The sequence below is a fragment of the Uloborus diversus genome, chromosome 8 (genome assembly GCF_026930045.1).
Source record: "Uloborus diversus isolate 005 chromosome 8, Udiv.v.3.1, whole genome shotgun sequence".
Taxonomy (NCBI): domain Eukaryota; kingdom Metazoa; phylum Arthropoda; class Arachnida; order Araneae; family Uloboridae; genus Uloborus; species Uloborus diversus.
In genome coordinates, this window is record NC_072738.1 from 85,525,324 (window position 1) to 85,552,337 (window position 27,014).

At 34.9% G+C, this 27,014-nt stretch overlaps 1 protein-coding gene across 1 annotated transcript in view; it reads left to right on the top strand.

The window, feature by feature from the left end:
* Positions 1–27,014, top strand: part of LOC129227222 (bicaudal D-related protein homolog) — a 124,590-nt gene that overhangs the window by 69,943 nt on the left and 27,633 nt on the right. Inside the window, exon 2 of the mRNA XM_054861730.1 lies at positions 19,372–19,587. Within this exon, the coding sequence (XP_054717705.1) occupies positions 19,372–19,587 (216 nt within the window). The remainder of the gene's footprint in view (positions 1–19,371; positions 19,588–27,014) is intronic.

A 27,014-nucleotide genomic window follows, 5' to 3' on the forward strand; every position in this document is an offset into this window, starting at 1 on the left:
TATTCTAAACTTCTTGGATAATATGCAATACATTTGTGATTATTCGGATTCAAAGAATTTAAATAAAAGTCGACACGTTTTCTGCATCATCCTTCGTAGAATATCACTCCGTTCGTCCGTAAAACACTGAGTTAAATAAAGATATTTGACATCTACCTTAGAATTTAAATAAACAAGTATGCGGCATTGAGAAGAGATAAAATGGAGGGAGTGAAGACTTTCATTCATGAAACCATGACCCCAAGTCACGTGATAAACTTTAAAGTGAGACCTTGGAAGAAATCAGGTTTCTTTCGCTTGTTTCACGCAAAACGTGCCAACCATTCCTCGTTGCTGAGTCACGTGACTTGGAGTCTTTGGGTCAGCTTTTGCTAAGCTACTGATTTTACTTGCTCCCTCCAATTTTAATCCCTGCTCTAAGGTATGCGGTCATCGAAGGGCACAATTTCCACAAGAAAACAAAATTTAGACAGTGAATTTTTTCAAGATATCGCGTTTCCATCCATAAACCGTAAATAATGGCTAAGAAAATTTAAGTTCAATTTCTTTTTGAAGAAAATTATTGTGAAGTTTTCGCTATTTGTCACGCCCTGGCAAGGAAAGTGAGTTTGGAAGTCAAAGTTTGTGAAAAACATACTAGCTATTAATTTAAAATCTATATGAATTTAATGTTCCTTTTTACCACAAAACTCGCAAAAATTAGCTTACATAACTGATGAGTGGTGGCGTGAAATCAATGTAATCAATAGTGACCACATTATTAAAATTTCACAATTTAGAAGAAATTTTCAAGCTTATTATAAATTTTCTGCCTCGTATTGTAACATTTGAGACCAAATTACTTTCTATTTCTGTTGAATAAAACCTTGATTTTCTCCATTGCTTATCAAAACCGTTGAATATAAGCTAGTGAATTACAATTTCTCCACCAAGACATCTTACAAGTTACAACGTTTTGATTTGAAAATTTTATAGTTTCTTCAAACTCGTTCGAAGCTGGATATTTGAACTGAAGGAATTCGGAGCAAATATAAGGTTTTTCCTTCTTCTTCATTGTATTTATATTTATAAAAGCAGATGGTATTTGTACTTAATTTGAAACATCAACGGTGTGTGCTAAAAACAACGAAGATGCTTTATCGAGAGAAGAGTTTCTTCGTGTGTTGCTGATTGTTGTAAAAAAAGAAAACATCTCGAAACGGTTGGCGAAATGTTTCAATTGTGAGACAGATAACTGAAGCTACACTGTATTTGAAATAACATGAGAAATTTCTTTGACTTACGTGGAAAATTTTGTACTATCTTATTTTCGTATTTCCTGTGCGGTCGCTTTGTTTTGAACTGATTTTCCCGTTAAATTTAATCTTGAATTGGTGACATCTGCTCAAAAACGCTACCAATTTGCAATCGAGCCAGAACTAAATCAGGTGATCAGGAATTGTTTATTATTTGAAATATCAGTTATACAATATTATTCAGCAAAAGAAATATCCCCCCCCCCCCCACTTTTTCAGACTAGTTCTTAGTTCTCTTCTCTCAATAAAAATTAAGGGTGAAGTGTCATACGTAGCATTCAATTTTCGATTATTTTAATGTTAAAATTGAGAGAGAAAAAGAACCTACATACTTAACATAAGCGAAAAAGCCAAGCTAGACAACAGCTAAACTGGAAAGAACAATCATTTATATTTCAGTTTTTGTATCCCCGATAATATTTAACGAATCAGTGTTATTTTTTTGTTGTTTAAATATTACTTATTTATGAGTTTTATTAAAAGATTTTAAGACTATGAAATACGCTCTAGAAAGACATTAAAATTTCCAAGAGCTGATAGTTATTCAGAAAAAAAAGTCCCTCTTTCTTTACAAAAAAATCTTTTGAAAAAGCGCATCAATCGCTTGGCGACATCTCCACCCTTCTCTAATCGTTTTTCCTTCGTTTCTGAACCACACCCTGTATCCACCTCGTTTTACATTGATCCTGCCACATCTGTTCTTTGTGAGGAGTGTCCGCGTGCTGACTGAGAAAGTTTCAGTAGAATTTTAATTATTAATAAAAGAGCAAAATGAATTATTGCTTTAAAGATATTAACTTTCTAGAATGTTTCACAATTAGTGAAGTCTTTTCTTTTTTTGTATTGAAAATAATATAAAATTTTGAGTATCCTGCTGTGCTAAGCACAAAAGTCGTAACTGCACTTTTTGTCAAAATTGAGTTATTGTTACCAGGTGGTTCTTTGTCCACATGTTTTACCCTAATACAATGTTTTATGATCATTTCAGACAGTGAGAAGCAAAGGGATGTAAGTGGCAAAATTAAAAATTTGGAGATAACCATCAGAGTACAAATACTAGGGGTACCTCTCTTCTATCGCGGGGCAAGAGATAACACTAGTAGCCCTGGTAGTTGCTGCTGTACAGCATGATTTAGAAAAAAAAATCAGTGAAAGCCTACCTAGGATGTTATCTTTAAACACGTTTGACTCAAAACTTGAAAATTTCCACTTATATTCCTTTGCTTCTCATTGACTCATTTGTCAATGGAAAATATTTTGTAAAAATTTCTGAAAAAGTTTTATTTGAATCAAATACCTGGAGGCACACAACTTAAACAGGAATTTCTCATTGTAAACTCAACTGCAGGTACCACTTTTGCGCTTAGCACGGCAGTATAGTTAATATGCATAATTCATTTCATGTTCAATCTTAATTATATCTGTGAATGTAACTTAAATAAATACATAATACGGGAAGGTTCTTTACTGAAGATCTGCGATGCGACTCTTATGCAACGTGTGATGCCTCCAAGCTTTCATTCAAAGAATTTTACAACGTGAAGCTTCTTTTCGGACGTGGGGCTCATAAGAGTGAGGCCGGTGCTCTGGTTTTACACCGAAATATAGGGGAGAAAAATCCAGGAAAAAAAGATAGTTTTTGATGATTTTTTTAAATAATTTTAGAGGAGAACAACCCCATGAGTTTCCCAACTTGATACAAATGATCATGCTTTTGAACTTTTCCTCTCCCTATTTTCTTAGAAGAATGTCTATGGTTAATGTGATGCTCCCTTCCCCTCCAAATAAAAAATATGGAATGGAATACTTTTCTAATTTCGTTGCTATTTCGGAAGAATGTATGACATTCTAAAAGGGAAGTTTTAGAACAAGATTGCGCAGACTCTTGTGAAGCTGACCACACCCGTTAGGGGTTCAAGTCGTGTTCAATCGCCCCTCTTGAACCACAAACGTATACAGTTCTCCTCAAATTTATGCGAACAGTTAATGTTTCCGAAATATCTTGTTGGAAATATAGTTTCAAACAGGAATAGAAAAAGTACTTTTAATTTATCTGTTCTAAGAACTAAAATTTACATTTTGAACAATAATACAAAATATCTATATTCAGGCGTCCCGTCCCTCGTATGACACGGTTAATTCGTTCCGTCTAGTATCGAAACAAGACTTTTTTTTGAATAACTTTTCAACTCTTTTTTTAGATTATTAGTATCTTCAGACACAAGTATATTGCTTGTTTTAAAATTGATAAGAAGCTTGGGAATTTTTCAAATAATTTCTGATTTTGACTTAGACCTAGTTTTGTTCCAGAAGTTAATGCTTTTTAATTCTACTCGAACAGAAAATAAGGTTTTAAAATATTGCCACGATCGACTCAAAATAGGCTCGAGATCGATGGGTTGCCTACCGCTGCTTTAAACAGATATCTAAGCTGTTCTTTTCTGCTCACCTGTGAGACGATGAAAAATGTTGCTTAACGGAATGAAAGCTTCGGATGCATTTTAGATTTTCAAAATAGGTATTTTCAACATGCTGGTCAATTTCCTGGGTTATCCTTAGCACTTGGCACCACCTGAGGAAGGGTGGAGTCAATGATCTGTGGACAAATTATTCTCGGTATTGAAGAATTAATGTCAAAAATGAGGAACATCTCAGCAGTTTCATAGATGGGGAAAGTGTGCTTCAAAGCGTGGATAAAGATAGAGAAGAGAATGACCACACCCTTAACTTGATCCATCTGTATCCCTCATCCTCCCTGCAACAATCAATTTCGATCCATTATCATACTCATATTTGTTCAGTTTTACGATCGTACAAGTTAGAAATTTTATTATTCGTCTATGTGCTTAAGGCGGAATTTATCAGGACCAATCAGGGACATTTAAGAATTTGGTCTTTGTGTAGTGGATTTTTTCTCCCCGTGAAGACTCCATTTGTAAGCGTCTCAAGGAATCGAGCGGTTTGACAATTAAACGACATAACCAAATAGTTTGGCATTTTCAAAATACTTGCACTTAAATATGTTGCAGTTTAAGACATTGTATAAATTTGCTTCATACAATCCACCGAAAAGTAATGAATTTATAGTTTAAATAACTCAGAAATAGAAAGTTATCCATAGTTATTATTGCTAAGAATCAAAACACTTTTGCAAAGAAAAAAAACTGAAAATTTTACAGAAATTTCTATGAAAACTCGAAAGTAAATTGCGTGAAGAAAAGAAAATAATTGTGAGCAAATTAATTAACTCCGCTTTATTACTATAAAAATTATTACTTGTAAAATGTATCATATTATTACCTTATATTTCACATCTGCAATCCCTTTTATCATGATCATCGATATAAAGCTTTCCTAAAATAGGGCCATCAGAGCAGCTTTGTTTCTTTTTTCAATTAAATCTGTAGAAGATTCCTATGCTTCTATTTTTATTCTGATTTTTGATCTTTAGGTATCGCACGATTTGATTAGTTTGATCTTTATATGATATGCTCCGAGCACTATCGAATATTATGGAACAGAATGTGAACTTATATACTTTACAAATAATTTGTTGAAGAACTTTCTGCTCCTAAACCTGCAGTGAGCTACTATTTGAAATTCGGAAGGACATAACCGTGACTGGTGTTTTTCGACACATCTTTATTCTCTGTGTTCTTTTCTTCAACAACTGCCTACTTTTTACGTTAATGATATGTAGATTTACTTTACAACAAGCGAGAACTGATATTTTTTCTTTCCATGCTGGGATTGATTTCGGGTCGTCTGACTTAAAGCCCTAGATCGTAGCTAAAGTAGCGATACGTCCGCCATCTTGGGGCTAAACGATGTTTTTTTTTTCTATGTCTGCTATGGGTAAGTAACATGTTTTGGTTCTCAATTGTGGTGCTTCTTCACTGCGAATGAATGTAGAGTTCATAAGAAACCACAATCAACAAGCAAAATACGTTACTTTACCTTAGCAGACTTAGAAGAAAGCATCGTTTAGCCCCAAGACGTGTCGCTATTTAAGCAACGATTCAGGACTTTTGTCTGGCTGAGAGTGAGAGACGAAAGCTTTAACCACAGGACCACATAAGACAGGGACTTTTTTCGGAGTGCTGCATCTGTGCTTCTGCTTGAAAAGTTCAATTTTAAAAAAGTTTCCTGTAATAGCGCTCCCACCTGGGCCCGAAAAGTCCTATTCTGTTTAGGCTTGAACTTAAATAATGTCGGTTATTCAAACGACTAAGGTTTAGAAATAGATAAACAATTAATTACGATTTGAAAAAGGCTGCCGCCGCTAGTTGCGTTTACATCTCCCTCTCTGTGGGCACCTGGGCACGAAGCGTTCTATTCTGTTTTGCCTAGGACTTGACTTGAATGATGTCATAAAAGCCCATTCTGTTGAGACCAGGACTTGACTTGAATGATGTCAATAAAAGTTTATTCTGTTTAGACCAAGGTTCGAACAATGTCAATTATTATAACAACTTTGACTTCAAAATGTATATGCAATAAAAACTTTGAGAACTGTTTAATAAAGCCAATCTTGGACCTATTTTAAATAAATAAGAAACAAAATGGGGTCGACCAGCATTATAAACAGCAAACTTTTATGCCAGCATTTTACGACTGTCGTAAATTGCTGCTATAACTGTTTTCACGATATAGATTTACACCAGAAATTTATTACAACCTTGGGTATGATGAAAGAGCGGACTTGTCTATTGGCCTACAGGGCTTGGACAGTCAATCGCGAAGGCGGGTCCTTTCCGGATTTGTTCTTCGCTCCGTTTCCTGCCTCCTTTTCATGAGTCAGTCGCTGTTTCATTCCGATATTAGTTCTCCTTTTGTAAGCGATCCGTGTTGCCCTTTTCCAGGTCGCTTTGTTGAACACGCACAAAAACACAATTCGCCTGGGAGTAGGTGTGAGAGTTGGCTTTTTTCTTCTTCCCGGCCGACACGTTTGTCCTGCCGTGAATGGGAGGATTTTTGTTCCACAAACTAATAATACCTGTTCCATGATTTGTCCGTCTGGCATGTCGGTGTGACTTTTGGACGATGTCAATAGCCGGGGAGGTGTCTGTTAGTGGTGAAAGGAAATGAAAAGACATGCAAAACTAAATCTTTATTTTGGATTAATGAGGCTTGTCATTGTTCTTTTCTCATTTGTTGCTATTTTAGATGGATGCCATTGACTTTTAGAAAATAAATGAGAGAGAAGCTCGTTAATTAGGGGCTGAAAATACTACAAAATGATTGGTTTGGGAAATAAAATCGCTTCTATTTATCTCTCCCCCCCCCCCCCCCACCTTCTTCCCGTTCAGTTGAAAAAATGACGCTCCAGAAATAATAATCCTCATTTAAATAATAGCCGATGATGGAGTAACCTGCGTGTTTCAACAATGAAACTCGCACCACGACATGATAATTTGATAATATGTTTTGGTAATGTTTAACATGGGGGGAAAGGCTTTATTGTGACAAGGCTGAACTCGATCCGGCAACTTAACTGTTTTACTACATTTCAAGGGAATAAAGAAACGAAAAAATGGTCAACTATGAACGCTATCCACTAGAGTTTAGGGTTAATCCAATACAAATACAAATGTGACGACCAGTAACAGGCTCTTGGCCCTGCCAGTCTGGTCCTAGTCAATTTATTAGTCTCCAATGAAGATGAATGGCCCTCTTAAAGCTATCCACCCCCTTGCTCATTACCGCCTCTTCCGGTAAGCTGTTCCAAGTGCCCACAACCCTACTAAAGTAGTAGTTTTTCCTTATTTCCAGGTTAGCCTGAGATTTGAATAGCTTAAAACAATGACCCCTCGTCCTGCTTTCGGTGCAAAAATTTAAATCATTAACATCATTCATTTTGCTAAATTTAAACAACTGAATCGTGTCCCCTCTGATCCTCCTTTTCTCCAGGCCATACATATTAAGCCTATTTAGTCTGGTATCATAATCTAAATCTGAAAGTCCCCTTACTAGTCTAGTTACCCTTCTTTGAACCCTTTCCTACACAAATATCTGTCCTCGGATAAGGCGACCAAAACTGCACAGCATACTCCAAATGGAGTCTTACTAAACTCCTATATAAAGGCAGAAGAACCTTCTTAAATTTGTTTGAAATAGATCTGTGGATAAACTCAAGCATTCTATTGGCTTTGTTACTTGCAATGCTGCACTGTTGACTAAACTTGAAGTCCTGATTTATTAAGATACTCAGATCAATAACATTTTCTGCCTGACTAATGATTGAACCCATTAAACCTAAGTGTAGCACTTGACATTTCCCAACATTAACTGCCATACCTCACCTATCCGCCCACTCAGTAATATAATCTAAATCCTCTTGAAGCTGTTTTACCTGTTCTTCATTTTTTACAATCCCCATAACTTTTACATCATCAGCAAAACAATTCATGCTTCCAGTTTGATCCACTGGAGTTAGGGTTACAATTTCAACTATCAAAATATCACCAAACAGGCAATGGCTTCGTTCAAATGTAGAAGAGTAGAAGCAATTTTCACCCGTCATACCTTGACGGGCGACTTCCTAGTTCAGATAATAGTTAAAAATCTGTTAAATATATCGTCGCTTCAGAGCAACACTAAGACATCTAATCTCACTAAGATATCCTACTGTTGCTCTAAGGCGACGAGATAGTACCCTAGTGCATAAAAAGTAAAATAAGAAATAACAGCGTCAACTAGCACAGATTTCTACAGACACGTGTTTTGGCGTTACAAGGAACAACACAAAAAAAAAAGAAAAAACTTATGGATGAAAAGACATCCGACAAAGCCTTTTGTTTTAAAAAAGCATTGGATATGCAAACCTCTCCTCCCCATTTAAGTCTCTCAAAATCCCAATAAACTAAAGTAGTCAAGCATCTATCCAGCAACACATCTGAAGTTTAGTTATAGCTTGACCACGAAGAGATGACGGATGAACTGGAAGCGGAAGCCGACCACTTCATTTTGTAATAGGTAGGATCAGCGAGATCGCGCTAGCAGGGAACACGCAAGCCAGTAAAGGGTTTACTGCTACCGCGATCTCGCTGATCCTACCCATTACAAAATGAAGTGGTCCGTTTCTGCTTCCAGTTCTAACACCATCTGGTCAGGCCTATCAGTCAATGCAGCTTTGGTACATATAGCTAGTTGTATGACACGATCTCTTTTGGGACCAAAATGTCAGGTAAGTCGTCTCCCATAATATGTGGCCTTAGCAGTGGCGCAGCGAAGGGGTGGTTTTGAGGGTGAAAACACACCACAGAGGCATCGGTTTTAACATAAATGCAAATTCTAATACAGTAGTTTATTCGTAGGAAAGGGCTGTTTCGATAAAAAAAAAAAAAAAAAAACCCGTCAGAAGGTATTTTTTATCAAAAACCCTTTTTAAGAAGGTAGATTCGATCAAAAAACTCCCTTCAGAATGTATTTTTGATTTAAAAAAAAAAAAACTTCCAGAAGGTATTTTTGATGAAAAAACCCCTTTAGAGGTATTTCTGACTACACTAGTGGGCATTAGACTACTCTATCCTCTCCGTTCTTAGTATATTACTTTTATAATTGGAGGCTCTAAAATTTTTCTTCTGGAAGTACAGGTTATGCTGGATAAACTTACATTTTCCAATCGAATGAGTCACAAGTGCATATTCTGCAGCTTCTAACCTTACATATAATCCTCTTACGTAACTGAATATCCGGAAAAGATTAATAGGTATTCAAAGCAACTTAAGAAATTGCCTAAGGTTCTTTTTGGAGTAACAGTAGAATACTCATTTACAGATTATGACCTCTTGACAATTCAAAAAACTGATTAGCAATGTCAAGCTGGCACCCCCCCCCCTTTCTCCAAGAGCAAACAGAGAAAAGTGGAGAAAAGTATGTTAAATATTTTACCTTTGTGGCCTGCTGTACAATTTGTTAATTCCAACGTAAATGAGGCACAAACTTGACACGAAACAAAGCTCGAGGTTGTTTTGTGACGCATCATGCACTGAATTTTAAAATTATTCAGAAATTGGAAGGTTCAGAGAAAGATAAAGGAGTAATGCTTTTTTTTTTCTGAGCAATCACATTGCTTATTGTTCTCATTTTTTTTTGTTTTAATTTCCTATGATTTGACACCCTCCCCCCCCCCCTGCCTCCCTCTGCAGCACCACCGTGTCGACCGGTTTCTCCCGATACTGCTCCTCTAGCTAGCACCGTCTCCAGGTTGCGTCCATATCCTACACACACACATAAACACACGCCTACATACACACACAAACTCATGATTGCGAAAACAAAGTTTGAACTCAAGATGTCAAAATTCAATTATTATTATTTAAATTATTTTTATTTGATAGCTCATAAGATACATTTTGAACTTTGTATAAGGACGCATATAGTCCTTATACATAGGGATAATTTATATTATATCTCAGTCACGTTAGCACAAATAGGATCAGTCAGATGTTCCACGCAGAAATTGTAAATATAATACATCTTTAAAAATCGCTGTCGTTTTAATAAGCTTCAAGTTCATTAATATCTCCAAGCCTTGAAATGTCAACAAGTCCACTTCTGAAACCACGCAAGGCATTAATGGACAGAAACAATATTTTGCAGCAGACAAAGAGCTGACGGAAATCCGGAAATGCCTTTTAATGAATTTTTCTGTGTTACCTCTTAACTTTTTCATTACTTGAGCGGAAAGCGCTCATTAGCGAAAACCGTAATAGTTTCAGGAATGTGTTTAAAAAGAACGGCGGAAAGAGGACACTCTGCACCTCGGAAAATGACATATTAATGAAAGGATTTCCAACTCTCGGCGCCATTTTATTGTGGATTGTGCTGCCAGGACATAGTTTGTAAAGATGTTTTGAGGCTGTAGAGAATGAAAGTTTTTGTAAATTTACGTGCACACGAATTGGTTAATTAAAAACTCGTACGGTGAAGAAGCATTGTATTGAATGCTTTCCCTCCTTTTTAAATTAGCAAAATTAAGGTTCATTAAACAAAATTAAGGAAGTGCTAGAATTAATTTCAATTTCATTCACTTTAACTTTAAATCGTACTCTTGCTTGATTTTACTGGAAAATAATTTTTATCGTACTTTCTGGTGAGTAATGTAGGTTCTTCTGGGTTTCTTTTCTTTCTTTTTTTTTTTTTTATATAAGGGTCATTCCGGTGAACATGGTACATTTCAGTTAAAATTTTTTTTTTTTCAAATTCATCTAATCCAACAAAAATTAATGTCAAATAATGGCAAAAGAGTTTAATTTATCTGAACTATAAAAATTAATTAGCTCAACTTGGTATTAATATCCAATTTTCTCAAATCTTTTATCAGAAATGAAAGATTTTGTCCACTCTGTTACACATTTAAAAACAACATCAAATTCAAAATTTTCAATTATTTTTTGATTTTTTTTTTTCTTTGTTTTATATAAACAAATGGAACATATCTTTCCTACAAATTTTTAAACTGTCATTGTAAAAGGCATATTTAAGTTTCATTGCTAATTATCTTACTCAAAAATACAAAAATTAAAAAATCATTTGCAAAAGTTATTATTATATGAAACAAACTTGAAAAAAGATTGAAGCTGGATTATTCTAGTTAATAATTGTGTAGTTCTATGCAAATTAACCTTTAAATTAAATATTAAAAAAAATTACAATCAAATCAGTCAAAATATTCCTGTAACAGAGTGGACATACCTGTAACAGAGTGGACACTATTATTCAAGGCAGACGTAATCTCTATGTTTAAGCAGAGAAAATAGACAGTGTTTCATTTTTAAAAATTTTGTATTTAATTCAATTTTTCTATAAATTTGTTAAACTACGCTTTTTGAAAAACATCAATAGAATATGGGACTTGTTTACTATTTCCATAAATATTGTCCACTCTGTAAAGACAAGAAGTGTAACAGAGTGGACATATAACAGAGTGGACAAATAAGTAGTTAAAAAAAATTTCTAAACCTAAACATAAAGTAACAGTTAAAATAGTAATACTAACGCAAAGAGTAACTCCAAAATTACTATTTTATATGTAATTTAGATTTTATTTTTAAATTTTAATTAGCAAAATTAATGTAACATAGTGGACATTTTGTTACTCAAATGTGCTATCAGAGACAAAGAATGAGTCTTTCCTTTCTTGTTGATTGTTCAATCCACTAGGGTTAGCTAAACATGGAGTTTTTACCATCTGGTCATCTCAAAAGTTTGATAGTTTTTTTGTAAAAATATTTTTTTATTCTTTAATGACTGTAACAGAGTGGACATTTCAAAATTTGTAAACTGTAGGGACAATTGTAAATTCCCTGCATTTTCATTGAAAAAAATTGTTTCTAAAAAAATTATTGTTTAAATTGTTACAATAAAGGTGTTGCAATATAATTGGAATTTTTTTTTTTTTTTTTGTTATTGCATCTAAGCAATTACTTAAATCACTTTTTAACTGTCACTGTTTTAATGCTGGGACATCAAGATTTTGCCTTTTTGACTTACATAATCTTTTTTTAAAAAAATCCTAAATCAAAATATTAAAAATAAAAAATACCTCATGATACAAAATTACATGAAGAATAAAGAAAAAAATATTATTAATTCATATTAACTATCAAATTTTCTGTAAAAAATCCAAAAGTGCCAGACATGAAATGTACCATTTTCGTTGGAATGACCCATAAATTAAAAAAATGATACTCCAAATTGAAATTACGCTTTTCATTCAGTTCCTCTATCTAATATAGTATTTCTGTAGCCCGTTTTTTTTTTTTTTTTTTTTTTTTTTTTTTTTTAAAAAATCGCTGTACCAGATTTTCCTCACTTCTTAATCGAATTTACTCCTTATTTTTAAACTTACCAAACTTACCACTGCGGCAAACGGCGGAAAAATGACACCCATGGTCTTTTTTTTTTCAATTTACACACACACACACATACACACACACACACACACACACACACATATATATATATATATATATATATATATATATATATATATATATATATATATATATATATACAGTAAAACCTCCCTTAACGGACACCCCCGAATAACGGACACCTCTGATTAACGGACATTTTTGCAAGTCCCAGTCCCTCAATATAGGCCATTCCATGTAATTCACTCTGTATAACGGACACTCCGAATAACGGACATTTATTTCACAAAAAATTTCCCTTGCGATCGTAGCACTTCCGTTTTTTTTTCTTTTCACAAAATATCTTAGTAACTGCTTGCCTTACAAAGCTTTTCATCCTCCACAACTGATATTGCCCCCCCCCCCCCCCGCCGTCATTTACTGATCACTGTTTCTTGGAATTAAAAGGGTGGTAATGGGCAGAGACAGCGATTGGGGCTTAAAAGTTGGGGGCAGAAAAAAAGAAGAACTAAAAGGCATGCTACGTTTTGCGGGCAGCAAAAAATGAAAAAGAAAAAAAAAGTCATAATTTTATTACGGCTAGTTTTGAGAGTATTGAAGCAGATAAGTGAAAACTGATGTCAGTCTAACAATTAACGTACGTTTTTCTTAAGATTTTAATGAATTTTGTACACAATAACTATTCAAAAGTTAAGATAAAAAAGAAGAAACTGGGACCTTTTTCTAACTGGGGCTCTCGGGAGATGCAATTGAGCAAACCGGCGCCGGTAGTAGTCGGCTTTATGGCGCCGTGGTTTCGTTGGGTTGTTTAATTTTTAGACATGAAAAAGATTTGCCCATATTCAAAGTCATATTGCCAACTGTCAATCATGCAATAGTGATACTCGAGATAAAATAAATAAATTAACCATAAAAAGTGGGGGGGGAGGGGGTTGCTCCGCCGAATCGCCGCCGTTGGTAATGCAAAAAAGAGATGTCAAACTGTTTTAATTGATTACTTTAATTGATTAAATGCTTTTTAAGACAAGTGTGTGCTGTCAGTATACCTTTATAAGGAAAAAACAGATTAATTACGCTTGACTTAAAATGTAGTAAACCTTTCGCAATTGTTTCGATTGTGTTCTACAAAGGGAACAACAGCCCATTTTGAAAATGGTAAAATAAGTAGTGCCTCCTAATAGCGGACACCTCCCAATAACGGACAAAACTTCTAGTCCCTTGACTGTCCGCTATTCGGAGGTTTCACTGTATATATATATATATATATATATATATATATATATATATATATATATATATATATATATATATATATATATATATATATATATATATATATATATATATATATATATATCCATTAAAAACTGAATTCTTAAATTACCGATATAAAGTGCGAAGGCTTCGCACGGTACTTCTGGGAGGATAAAAAGGTAATTCTTGCTACTTACCTTAAATACATTTTTTTTTCTTTTCTTTTTCCCTGTATTTTTTCATCAATAATGCAAATTGGTCGCTTTGATCACTGTGTAGCTCAAACACTTCACGTGGCAGACCACGAGAAGGGGGGCAGACCACGAGAAGCGTGGGGAGATCGATTTTTAAACTCTGGTGCTAAAAGCTAGTCAAAAATAAATCAAGCACCTAAGTCAGCCGAACCACTGTTCCACAGTGTTATCAATTGCTTAATGAATAGCGTAAATATAATTTTATCATAACGTTTGTTTGATAAATTGTAATTATCCTAGTAATTGCATTTTAACTTGGTTATCTATAAATCGAAAATTAAATGAATGATATTATATTAATTTCCTTAACTGAAAAGACCATTTGATGTTCATAGTACAATTTTTTAAATTGATTGATAATTGATTCTAACAACTAATTTATTGATTGATTGCATCAATTTGATTCTTCGGACATCGAAAAATATACAAGATTATGTTGATTTAAGCGTACAGAAACGATGCTATTGTTCCAGCAAAAACTCTTATTTTCACTTCAACGAGTGCTTAGTTGAGTAGATGCATATTATCTAGGTATTTTGAAAATTTTCTAGGTAATTTGAGTAAGGAAACAATTAAATAAACCCTAGTTAATTTCACATTACCTTGACTATCTGCAGAATAATTAAATTCAGCACTTGAACAGTAATATACACAATTTAGTAAAGACGTAGGAAAGATCAGGTTTTTATTATGTTCCTGCGTAAATAAATAAGCATTTCAAGCAAATACCGAACAGTTCAGTTTCAACATCCGGAGATTGCAGTTCCGCTATTTTTTCGGGACTCAGTTTGGGATAGTCAATGACAAAGCTACAAGGACGCACTGTTTAACTTAGGGGTGCGACCCGACATCGATGTCGATATTTTGTTAAAACATCAATGTTTTACTTTCGATGTTTTTGGAACATCGATGTTCTGGGTTCGATCTTTTTTCGATATTGTTGTTTTTGTATTTTAATTGAAAATTATAATGAAATTTTTCTCAGGGAAGTGACATCGGTTGAAAAATATCAGTGTTTTAAAACATCCATCTTCAAAATGAAAAAAAAAAAAAAAATGATAGTATCTATAAAATGACCCAAGAACATTGACATCTCGAAAACTTCGACATCAATGTCATACCCCTTATACTATATACCAGGGGTTCTCAAAGTGGGTGCTGCTTAACCTTGTGGTGCCGCAGAGAAGGGCGAGGGGTGCCGTGAAATGTCCATAGTATCAATACATAATATAACAGAGATAGGCTAGGGTGCCGTGAGAAAATTCAAATTCTAAAGAGGGTGCCGCGAGTCGAAAAAGTTTAGGAACCCCTGCTATAAACAAAAAGAATTAATGTCTGACAAAAGAAGTACTGGAGCCATATAGTTCTGAAATGCAGATCTTATTTTCATTTGTATGTTGCGAAATTATTCCTTTTAAATTGTTTTCATGATTTGAGGTTTAGTATTTTCATTTTTTTTTTAATGGGTTTTGAAAACACAGAATCGAAAGTTGAATTCATGTAAAAAGTTGAAATATTTTGCCAAGATTGAATTTTCACGATTAGGATGGGCTGGCGAAAGTAGCGAAAATTAAAGTTTTGCGAATCTAAGTGCTTTTGTAATAACTGACGCTTATGTTCTACTATTCAAGGGAATAAAACTCACAGGTCTAATATAAAGAATAGTGCGCTCGTTTATCTTGCTTGATTACATATCACTAACGTTAATATAATATTATTGATTTACAGTCAATTCATGCAGGCGTTCTATCGTATTCTAACAAGATCAAACACCCGCATCGTGAGTCAAGTGTTATTCCGTCTAAGAGACAAAGGAAGCTATAGAAGTGGAAGCTTTTGGTGAGGGCATCCCCAAGGTTTCACCTAACTATGGAGTGGTTTTTTTTTTTTTTTTTTTTTTTTTTTTTTTTGTGGAGCCAGCAGAAATGACTGATTGCTTACAAACTATTGTAGTTGTTGGTTTTTCGGTACACATTTTCGTGTCTTCGGATAAATTTGCGACTTTTTCCCGATTATGAGTTTTTTTTTCGTTTTAAGGCACAACGAATCAAAAAAAAAAAAAAAAAAAAAGTTTGAAACGTAAGAACTAACTAAAATGCTTAAAATCAGACTTGTTTAGTGATATATCATTCGTGAAATTTATCTTGAGCAATGTTTTTAAAGCTGTAAATGGCTGACGAACTGACAATACTTCAGTTAAAATAGGATTTTTAGGAATCTGTATAATTTTGCTATCAATATTTTTTTAATAAAAAGAACACTTTGGAATAAATATTATCTCTGTTCTATTATGATGAATCTTTATTATGATCTCTTTTCTAAGTCATGATGCTTAATAGAAATGACCAGAAATGTGAGCGATTGTCACAAAATTCAAATTTTCACCTTTTTTTCTTCTTAAAACACAAGTCGCTAGAGATTTTAACAGAAATATATAAGCATACCTTATCGAGGTGATGCACATCTATCGATCCTGTCCATCTTAAATATTGTATGACTAGAAAGTCTCCCGTCCTGGTATGACGGGTGAAAATTGCTTCTACATTTGAACGAAGCCATTGCCTGTTTGGTGATATTTTGATAGTTGAAATTGTAACCCTTACTCCAGTGGATTAACCCTAAACTCCAGTAGGTAGCGTTCATTGTTGACCATTTTTTCGTTTCTTCATTCCCCTGAATTGACACAGTCTTACGAGTAAAACAGTTAAGTTACCAGATTGAGTTCAGTCTTCTCTTGTCGCAATAAAGCCTTTCCCTGCATGTCAAACATTACCAAAACATTTTATCAAATTTTCACGCCGTGGCGCGAGTTTCATTGTTGAAACACGTGGGTTACTCGATCATCGGCTGTTATTTATATGAGGACTAGATACACAATTTCGTGGCGGCAACCACTGGCCGCCATTGAACGTGGGAGAATTGACGAATTTCGAAAGTAGACGGGCAAAAGCTGTTTCCGTCACATAAAAGAAATACACCTTGCGCTTGTCAATAAAAAATTCTTTGAAATTTTTACAGTGAGCATTTTTTTAATGTAATTTCACTCAGGATTTTGTTAAAAGAGTTTTTCAGACGTTTGTCCGTTTTCTGAGTGATCTTGTTAGCCCGTGGAATCGGTTTCTCGTGGTGCATCTATCTAATACGGTGAAATTTTGTTATAACGAACGAACATTGAGAGCATTGAAACGACTTTCGTTTTGATAGAATTCAAGCTATGTAATGGTAATTAATTCGAGACTTAATGTATTTCGTTGAAACGGATATTTCGTCGTTTTGGTATTCGTTGTATTGTCTGTTTTTCACGAGAAGGCACTTAGCCCCGCCTCCTCTAACGCAGAGTTCCATTTTACGCGGGGGTGATGGGTAAACATATCCACGAGCTTCTAAATGAGACAACCAGACAATCTTAACTTGAGCGTGCATCTCAATGTGTAAAAAAGTCTTACTGTCCTTCATATAACTTGCTTCACTTGTCTGTTGCTATTTTCGTTATTCTTATGTTTTAAAACTGCTGCTTTTACAACAAAATGCTGTGATCCGAATATGCCTTCTGATGAAAACAGCGAAATAGAATCATCGGATACCACGTGACGAAGGAGGAGTCAAGTGCCTTCTCATGGAAAACGGACAATAGCGAGATTACACTTTCTTCATCTATGCAACGCCTCCTAAATACTAAATAAATGCCTATCGCGCTCTTGCTCTTAGCATAGAGCAAAATGATTCCAGTAAGCACAATTTCGGTCTTTTTGCTACTGCCATCTATCCGGGGCCGTCCGAAAGGGGGGGGGGGCGAGTGGGACAATCGCCCCGGGCGCCACAAAATGAGGGGCGCCCCTGGTTTCAAAGAAACACGACGACATTCGCACGAAGTGAGAGGTGATTTATCGTATAAAATGCCCCATATATCGTATAAATGCCGTCATATGGTCATAGACGCACAAAAATACAGAATCATTGTAATGATTCTCTATTTTTCCCAAGGCACGAAAATATTCCTCTCTCCCAGTCTCCAGAACATTCGTTTCCTTTGTATCACTGAAGCAGATACAATTTCTGAGAACATAACTGTTTAGAATCAAACAAAAGGGACTTCTCCTTTGTTTAGTTCCCACCAAACTTGCTTGAATTCTGCCCCTGCGTGCAGTGACGTAACTAGGAAAAAAATTTAGGGGGGCGGGCACATTGAAAGAACAAAAAAAAAAATAATAATAATAATAATAATAATAATAATAAATAAAAAAAAATAAAAAGAATATTGAAATAAAGAGAATATAAAACAAAAAAAAATTATAACAAAAAAAATAATAATAAATTTTTAAAAATCTTATAGGAAAGGTAAATTTTTTGAAAATTTTCGTTTTAAAACGCAATTTTAGCTTTTAAAACGTGATTATGGGCTTTGTTTATTGACGTAAGAGTAAGGGAGGAATCTCAGAGACTGTTTCCGATGGATTTTTTTAAAAATAGATTGAAATTCATTCCTTCTCCCCTCAGCAAGTTTTCGAATTGAAGTTTCAAAAACGCAACTTTAGACAAACTTTGAAGATTTTATGTGTAGGAGGATTAGAAGCATTTCGCTGATTTTTTTTTTTTTAAGTTGTGGTACAAAAAATTTAAGCAATGTTTTACATGCATTTTTTTTTTTTTTTTGTAAGTGTCGATTAAAAACCCATTGCTTATGATATTAAAAAAAGTCGGTATGGGCACCCGCGCTCGAATATTTTCATAAGCTCAAGTCTTAAAATGCAATTATAAGGCAATATTTTGATATATTAGGGCCAGTAATATTTCGAAAAGAGCTTCAAAAACGCAATTCTGAGCGATTTTCGAAGTTGTTAAGTATTTGTAAGCTTTCCCTAAAACTTACAAATATTTGATGCAAAAGAATGTCATCTTTGTTTTTAACATATATGAAAGCTGGTACAAGTGAAACCAAAAAACTCTTGAAAAGAATCATCGGATGAGTCCGGATCGAAATTTAATCTTGATGCTATTTACTTCGATAAATCCATTTTATATTTATAATCAGCAAATTATTTATTCGTGTTCTTAGTTTGATCAATGGTGAGTAACTAATTCAGTTTTAAATTTTTCGAAAAATTTTTGTGCTATTAATGTTTTACAAATATTAGAAACAGATTCATTGCTTGTGTTTTAATTTGTATTGTCCATAGCCCACTGATTGTTCTGTTCATTAATATGGAAAAAATTCAAGTATGACACGTTCACGCGTATTATGCACCGATGTTATAACTTTGATTTTTTCTGTGTGTATAAAACGGGGGGGGGGGGCGCCAGGAAAATTCGCCCCGGGCGCCGTCAGCTCTTCGGATGGCCCTGTATCTATCGAAGGTCGAAAGCATTAGAAAGTAAAAGCGGTGAACACAATTAATTGACTTCTAAATTTAAATTTTGAAATTAACCAATTAACAATTTAATTTGAATTGTTTGGATCCATCGTCATAGCAACACCATCCATGTATTGCCGCCAGGTAGCATTGTTTGTGTACCGGCGGAGGATCACTTTTAGAAGCAAAGATGATAGGCATTTGGTATTTAGGAGGCGTTGATCTATGTTGCCTTCAACACAATGCACATTAACCCAAGAAATTTTTTTTTTCCACGGATAGATACGTTGATAGAGATTTCAATATTAATTGTAATGAAACGGTCGTATCTTTTCAGGTCCTAGAGCAAGAGAAGCACCTGTTGCGTCGGAAGCTAGACTCCCTGGTGGGCGATTATGACAGTCGCATCGCCGAGCTGACGTCTGATGTGGAGCAACTGCAGCGGGAGTTGGAAGAGCAGTCGCAGCTGCAGAGGAACAGCGAGAAAGAGAAGCAGGGACTGCTCAGGGAGCTTCAGGAGCAAAATCAGAGGCTCACTGCGCAGGTCAAGCAGGTGAGGATGTAGAACAGTTCCTTTCATCCTATGGCGTTAAGCAAATTGTTATTTGGAAAAGTTTGTTTTGATTCAGTTTTAATTTAATTTCAATTGTACAACGTTGTGAATGTTGGCGTAGAAATAGATAATTGTCAGGGAACGAAACGAGATAAAAAAAAAATAAAAGAGGAAATTTTCGATAGATTATGAAGGGGGGGGGGATTTTAACAAGTGGCTATCTTGATTGGCACCAAATTTACGCACACCGATAAGCGCTTTTTTCTGTCCCGCCTCGGCAATTAAAAAAAAAAAAAGCAGAAAAGACTAAGGAATCTTAAAAGCGAAAAGACTAACTAGCGAGAAGACTTTCTAGCCTCATCAAAAATTGGTGTGTCTAAAAATAGTAGTTTATAGCTAAAATGTGGTGACAAAGTCGATTTCTCAAATCTTGAAATATGTTTCAACTAGGGGGCTATCGCCCCCTGCTCGCTATCGCTCGCCAACCCCCGGAACTGCTTACGCAGTTCCCTGTGGATCGCTTCGCGATCCATGCTCGCTTCGCTCGCTCGCTGTATGCCAATACATTAGCCTAGCTAAAATTTTCCGTAAAAATTAAAGTTGGTAATTGCATTTAGGTCACCATCCATTTAACCAATATGAAAATTACGTTCATAATGTTAATTTGTCTGCTTTAGCCAGATTTTCGACAGTTTAACTTTGCTGTATGTAAGATGATTGCCTTGGCAATGTGCACAACTTTACCATTATAGATACAAAAGTGTCTGTCATTGCTTTGGAGAGATTGCACTTCTACCTGTTGGTCCGCGGAAGGTATTTTATTTCCCTTCTACCACCCATTGGAAAACCAATGAAGGCATTCCCCTATCCGCCACCTGGGGACGCGCCCTCTAGGGGTTACAGGCTCCCCCGAGGGATGTATTTACATTATTTACACTCTTATATATATTTACATATTTACACTCTTATATATATTTACATATTTACACTCTTATATATTCTAATCTGAGAAAACTTCCTCATATACACAATTAAAAATGTCCCGTTTGGGAGCCACAACTGACACTGCTTCAAAAGATCTTGTTCTTGATAATGCCACATAGAGCTGGCCATGACTAAAAACAGGCTCAGAGAGCACCAAACATATTTTCTCAAACGTTTGTCCTTCTTGTTGTTATTCTGAATCCTTGCCACGTCACGAACAAAAAATGGTTTAACTAAAAACGCGAAAACTCGCCAAGGCTACTTTGCTTGCACAATACTAAAACTACTATAACCCTAAACAAATTTGGCGAAACCTTTCAGCTGAGAATAAAAGGAATAAAGTAAATTCTTTCTCGGTTATTCATTTTGAACTGAACTGTCGTACTGAAGCAGAGAATAGACGACGCTCAAAGCGCCTACGCGTTCAAAACAACATTGCCGATGAACATGATTGTGGAGCAATGTGTGAAGAATGCGAATTTTGTGGTGCTCTTTATTGGCAGAAAGAGCGTAATACTGCAAATAAATATACTAAATGTTGCCATGACGGAAAGGTGCGGTTACCGGCATTGTGTGACGCACCTGATCTGTTGAAGGAACTGCTGACTGAAAATTCCCCAGCCGCTAAAAATTATCGGCAGCGAATCAGAGAATACAACTCTGGAAATGGCTCGTCTTAAATTGGATTCAAGAACGGTTTCCTGCCTTCTTTGAGCTTTTCTTTGCTGATTAAGGTTGAAATGGGCCACAGCCCGACTCAAACTCATCTCAAAAAAAAAAAAAGTTCGTTGAGTATTCTGTGATTCAAGATTTCAAAACAACGTAGAAGTTTGTTTACATGATTTATCGGCGAAGTGTTGCCAACAGAGGTTTAGAAATTCACCCCTTCATTTGCCGGCACGTAAGAGAATTATATATATAGATGCCTGCCTAAGTTCACTAAACTTTTAACCAAAATTGGTCAAAGTATGCAACAAAGCAAAGTTTAAACCTTTAAAACTGGTTTAAAAGACCCAGTAAGAAGGAGAGCACATTTCGCTCATAATTCTTGTTAAATAGTTATTAGCAAACAATAAGCACATGTAGGTAGAAGAACAAACTCAAATAAATATTACTTTTAATTTTTAACTTAAAAGAAGTATTCTGAACGACACTAAATAGCATCTCAAAAATGCGCAAAAAAGTACTAAAGCAAAGCAATAATACAGCAATAATACAAGCTGAGAAATCTTCAATGTACAGCTGTATCACACCAGTTTCTTCAAGCAGAAAATTAAATCATAAAAACTACTGCTTGCTAACCAAGAGAATACTGCCTGTTGAGATCTGTTAGCATTATGTTCGTGACAGAGCTTTTTTGTAAATTACAGTCGAATCTCGGTAACTCGAAGTTTTTAACTCGAAATATTCCTTTATTTCAAAGTTTTCATCGGGTCCCAAACTCTCAAGACTGTTGTGGAAACTTCGCACAACTCAAACTAACAGTACTCGAACTTTTTAGCTGGTCCCTTGGAAGTTCGAGTTATCGAGAGTTGACTGTGTTTGAAATGAGGGCGGGGGGAGAGCACTCATTTCAAATAACCGAACTAGCCGAAAATTATCTATTGTCTGTAAACAGTTTCAACCTATATTTTCCTACATTTTTTGTTGTCCACCGACTTCTCCCTCAAAAAGATTTTGCGCATTTTTGCCCCCTTTTGCGACTTTTTTGCTTTTTTGCGCTTCTTGACACATTACGTACCGCTAATTTTTGCAGGAAAAGCTCTTATGGTACCGGATCAAATTCAAAATACTCCGTAATACAGCAACAAAATAAATCGAAATCAATAGCTCTCCTTTGGTAAAATATTCGTAAAAAGTCATACCGCTAATTACCATGTAAAAACGACTATTTTGTTTCTGGGTTTTAACAACAACAGAACTGCAGTTCAGAAACTTGCAATGAGTTTAAATACTCATAATCAATCATTTAGATACTCATTTATATCAGAATTCAGCAAAAAAAAAATTTTTTGAAACGACTTTTTCAGCCCATGGGGATTTGAACTCACGACCTTCATATTACTAACTTGGCGTTCTAACCAAGTAATGATTCTCCAATTTAGGATACTATGCATTGAATAAATACGCAGTAAGAACAGAAGAAATGTTGTTGTTTTTTAGAAAAGAAAACCAAAATACAAATTGTTCTTTCTTTTCCCCGCCGAAAGCATTTCCAAAATTTTTGAAATGGTCTTTTATTTAGTGAATTTGATGAAGTATTGAAAAAGTTATGGCTCTTCCAACAAATAAAACCATTGAGAAACAGCCTTATATATTATTTCTCTAGTCTCTTTTTCTGTGGGTTCGTGAGGGGTCTTCCTTATTCCTTCATCAAATTCCATGATTTACACCCTCATTTGAAAGCTTATCGTGCAAGCTAATGATGAAAATAGACCTACGATCTAAAAATGTACCGCTTCCCTCAAATTTGACATTTAAAATAATCTAAGAAGAGGTCCTTGAATAGATGCGTCCTTTAGTGAATTACAAATCCGCTTCTCTTCTTGGATTGTCAGAAGGGAGAGCCGTGTAGCTCAATCGGTAGAACATTCAGCTTTTAACCAAATGGTCCCGGGGTCAAGCCTCTGCTCGAGTGACCTGCCTCATGGGCGGATTTATGGGGGGGCAGAGGAGGCAATGCCCCCCCCCCCAGTTTTGGGAGAACTTTATGCAATAACAACACATCTTCCAAAAAAATCATTATTTTTTCTTTTTTGAATAGTTTAGAAGAGCATGGGTGGATTATAGGGGGGCATAGGGGGGCAATACCCCCCAGTTTTGAGAGGACTTTATATAGTAACAACACATCTTCCAAAATATTAAAACAAAGAAATCATGACTTTTTTTCTTTTTTGAATAGTTCAGTGAAAATAAAGAGAATAGCGAATGTCTTTTTTTGATGGGAGAAAACAAAAGAAAAAAAAAAACGAACATTAAATACAAATAGTGCAGCTGTCACTGGGGTGCTGAAAATGTGTCTAAATTTACTATTTTAGACTGAAAACCATTTGGGCAAGTGTATGAAAATATAGGCTAAACAAGCTATACTTTAAGCTGCAACACTTCTAATAATTGACGATTATTTTAACAAATTAGAACCTAAAACAAAGGGAGGAAAACTACCCCCCCCCATTCGCGTTAACAGAATGATCTACTCGTTATGATGTGTCCATATTTAAAGCATTATTTGTGCATAATATTTATGTTCTTAGTAGATTAATTGGCTTTTTGAGAGATTCTAAAAAATAGTTTTTTTCCCTTTTTTCTTTTGAGAGAGAGTGAGAGAAGTTAAATTCTATCGCAAACTGAATAAATTTCAGTTATCTGAGTGTTCTAATTAACTGAATCTTTTTACTTAGAGGGAAAGTACAATTTTACTTACTTTATAAATACTGTTTAAAAAGTAAGGTAAGTCATAATCATCTAAGTCTAAGTGAGTCAGTCCTTGTCATTATTGAAATCTAAATAATTGAGTCATCAAAAGTTTTGGAAAAATTTGCTAAAATTTTATAAAAATCTATAAAAACCTGACAAAGATTGGTAAAATCGTAAAAATCCTTTAATCGTAAAAACTGACAATTTTTTGTATAAATTACAAAAAAATCAAGCAAAAATATGCTGGTAAAAGTGAATTACAAACAGGGCTGAATTTGCCTATAAGATAAACAAGCTATTGCTTAGGGTCCATGCTTTGAAGTGGGTTCCTAATTTCCAAAAAAATTGCATGATTCGTTCTTTAAAAAATGGAAATTGGTGAAAAAATTAATTTCATTTTCAAGTGCTTGAAAACTTTGAATATTTGGAAACGTGTGGCTACAAACCTAACATTTTAAAATTTCTAACAAATGGTAAAGGGAGAGGAATGCCAAAAGTTGTCAAATTCAGCTCCTTGCCACATCCCGCATTAAAAATGTAAAAATCATGGTTCTCTTGTTTGTAACATATTATTCGAAATAAATTTTTGTGACTCACATGTTTCATACCTTGCTATACATTCAATCCCGAATGTAGTATTTTGGAAATTCTTTTGTATTGATGGCTTTTATCTTACTTCTACTGCATATTGTTAATCTGTTTAGCCCGGAAAAAAAATGATACACTACCTCTATTCCTTTTTGTTTTCTGCACTACTTATATAATTAAAAAAGCTTGTTGTAATAAGAAATCTATAGTTTATTTTTTCTTTCAAACTTAAAATGACTGTTTCTTACAAGGCTTGAACTATACTGTACAACTGTATAATCTAGTTATCAATTTCTATGTCTGTCCCATTAACCTTTATAAGGCTTCAAAATGCAGAATTTTCTATCCATTTTACAAAATTTCCTCCAGGGGAGAACCCCCCGGGACCCCTAAAATTCGAGATATTCTATTTCCCACTTAAAAGGGAGCCCTGCGTCACTCTCTTGATACCAGCCCCCTCACTTAAGGTCAATTCAAAAAGGAGAACATGAACATTAATGAAAACAACACACAAAAAAAAGTAAAGCATGGACATGCATAACAGAAAACAGATAAAAACATAAGGGTGGGGGCTATAAAAATGTTGCTCAAAAAAAAAAAAAATCCTGCTCCCCCCCCCCCAGGAACTCAGTCCTAAATCCGCCTATGACCTGCCTCTGGCAATATAGCATTTTTAAAGCACGCATTTTGTCTGCAAGATCTTAGACTTTAAAATTAATTCCGTGGGAATGCTCTTAGCTTTTATTGACTCTTTGATGCAGCCTTCATTAACTATACTGAACAATTTTTAAGTCATTATCGCAATGTAGTTCGTAAGTCATTGAGTCAGGTAATTTTCTTCCTAGCCGAATATGTGAATTTTTACACAGAGGTATCTTACATGATATTTGTACAACAGGGCTATAAATTTCGAGTGCGAATTCTTCGCACGGATCAGCTAATACACTGCTCATAACAATTAGGGGAGCAATCACACAAAAGTGAAGAAACTGTTGTGAGGTAGCCTTGCAAAAGCATAAAATGGAGTATACACGAGTATTAGGATGCAATACAGCAAAAAAGAAGCAGAAAAAATTTCATTGAGAACTTTACACTCCTCTAGAACAGTGAAACGAACATGAAATTATGCCCCTCCAACATCGCCTGCTACAGTTCTTTGTGTTTGCTTTTATTCCAGTCCCCCGATAAAACATCAAGCCATGGAATCCGGTAAATTGCGGTGTCGTGGCATTTTCCAATTAAAAAAAAAATGAACGGTTGAATTTTACCGCTCAGAGAGTGAAAAAATGGGCTTCTGTTAAATCGCGATTTCTGCACTTGAATCTATTTTCTGCTTTTCGACGACAAAAACGTTGATTTGCTTCCGAAGTTTACGTTTTATTCTCATTTGTTCGGAAAACCTAAAAACATGGAGCTTAATTGGAAATTAGTTTCCGGAATAATACTTTTCTCAATTTTGTTAAAGCCATGTGCTCCTCTAATTTTTTTGAGCAGTGTATATTTGATTATCTTCTTTCAAAACGTCTGCGCATTTTAGTTTCTAACTATTGCCGTGACAAAAGACTTTTCCGCATTCCTGTTAAACGATATAGCAGTGCTGTAACTACTTTTATTCGTATTCTAAAAATGTTTCGTTTATGTGAAAAAACCGTCCTAAATAATTTAGGTCACTCCACCGGAGGTTGGATGCTGTGTTGCATATGAACCAGTTCCTGATTCTGCTAATCATTTTTTTGCTGCTACTCTCCCGTTCTGCTTCGAAAACTAAGCACCATCACTATAGAAAATGGATCTTTTAAAATTATGGACGTCACTTTATTGACTCTTCCAACCTGTGCCATTTTATGGATCATAAAACAGACATTTCGATATCCTAAGCCTACTTGCCTGATGATACATTTGCATAGAAGAAGATAAAATGTCTAGCTGCGGTGGAAAATGTTTCTAAAACTGAATGCGGGTTTCTGTTTCGTGAATCGAGTACTGAATTTGTTATGTAGTTGCGAACTCAAAACCTGGTTTGAAGTTTGTTCAGAAAGAAGTCAAGTTCAAAAAATGGATTGTTCTTTGATAACGAGACAAAGAATGTGCGTTATTTGTATGTTAGTCAAGAAGTGTAGAAATCGTATTTTTGTTTTTAAACTAGGCCAAGGTTTCGCTGATGGAAAATCTTTTCTGTGTTCGATTCTTCAATTATTTATATTGAGTTTCTTTAACACGCCTTTAGAGTGACATTATCTCTGAAGTTCTAATTTCATCTAAGCTTATCTATGAAATGGCTTGTGTGATGAGTCATCTGACTGTCAAGTGCTTTTACGAATAATGGATCTTAAGTGGCAATCTTTCATGGTTTGAAAATCCCTCAAGTTCAATAACAAAAGAGGAAACTTTAAAAGGGAAATTTGTCGTTCGATTACAGATTCCTGCATTATGAACTT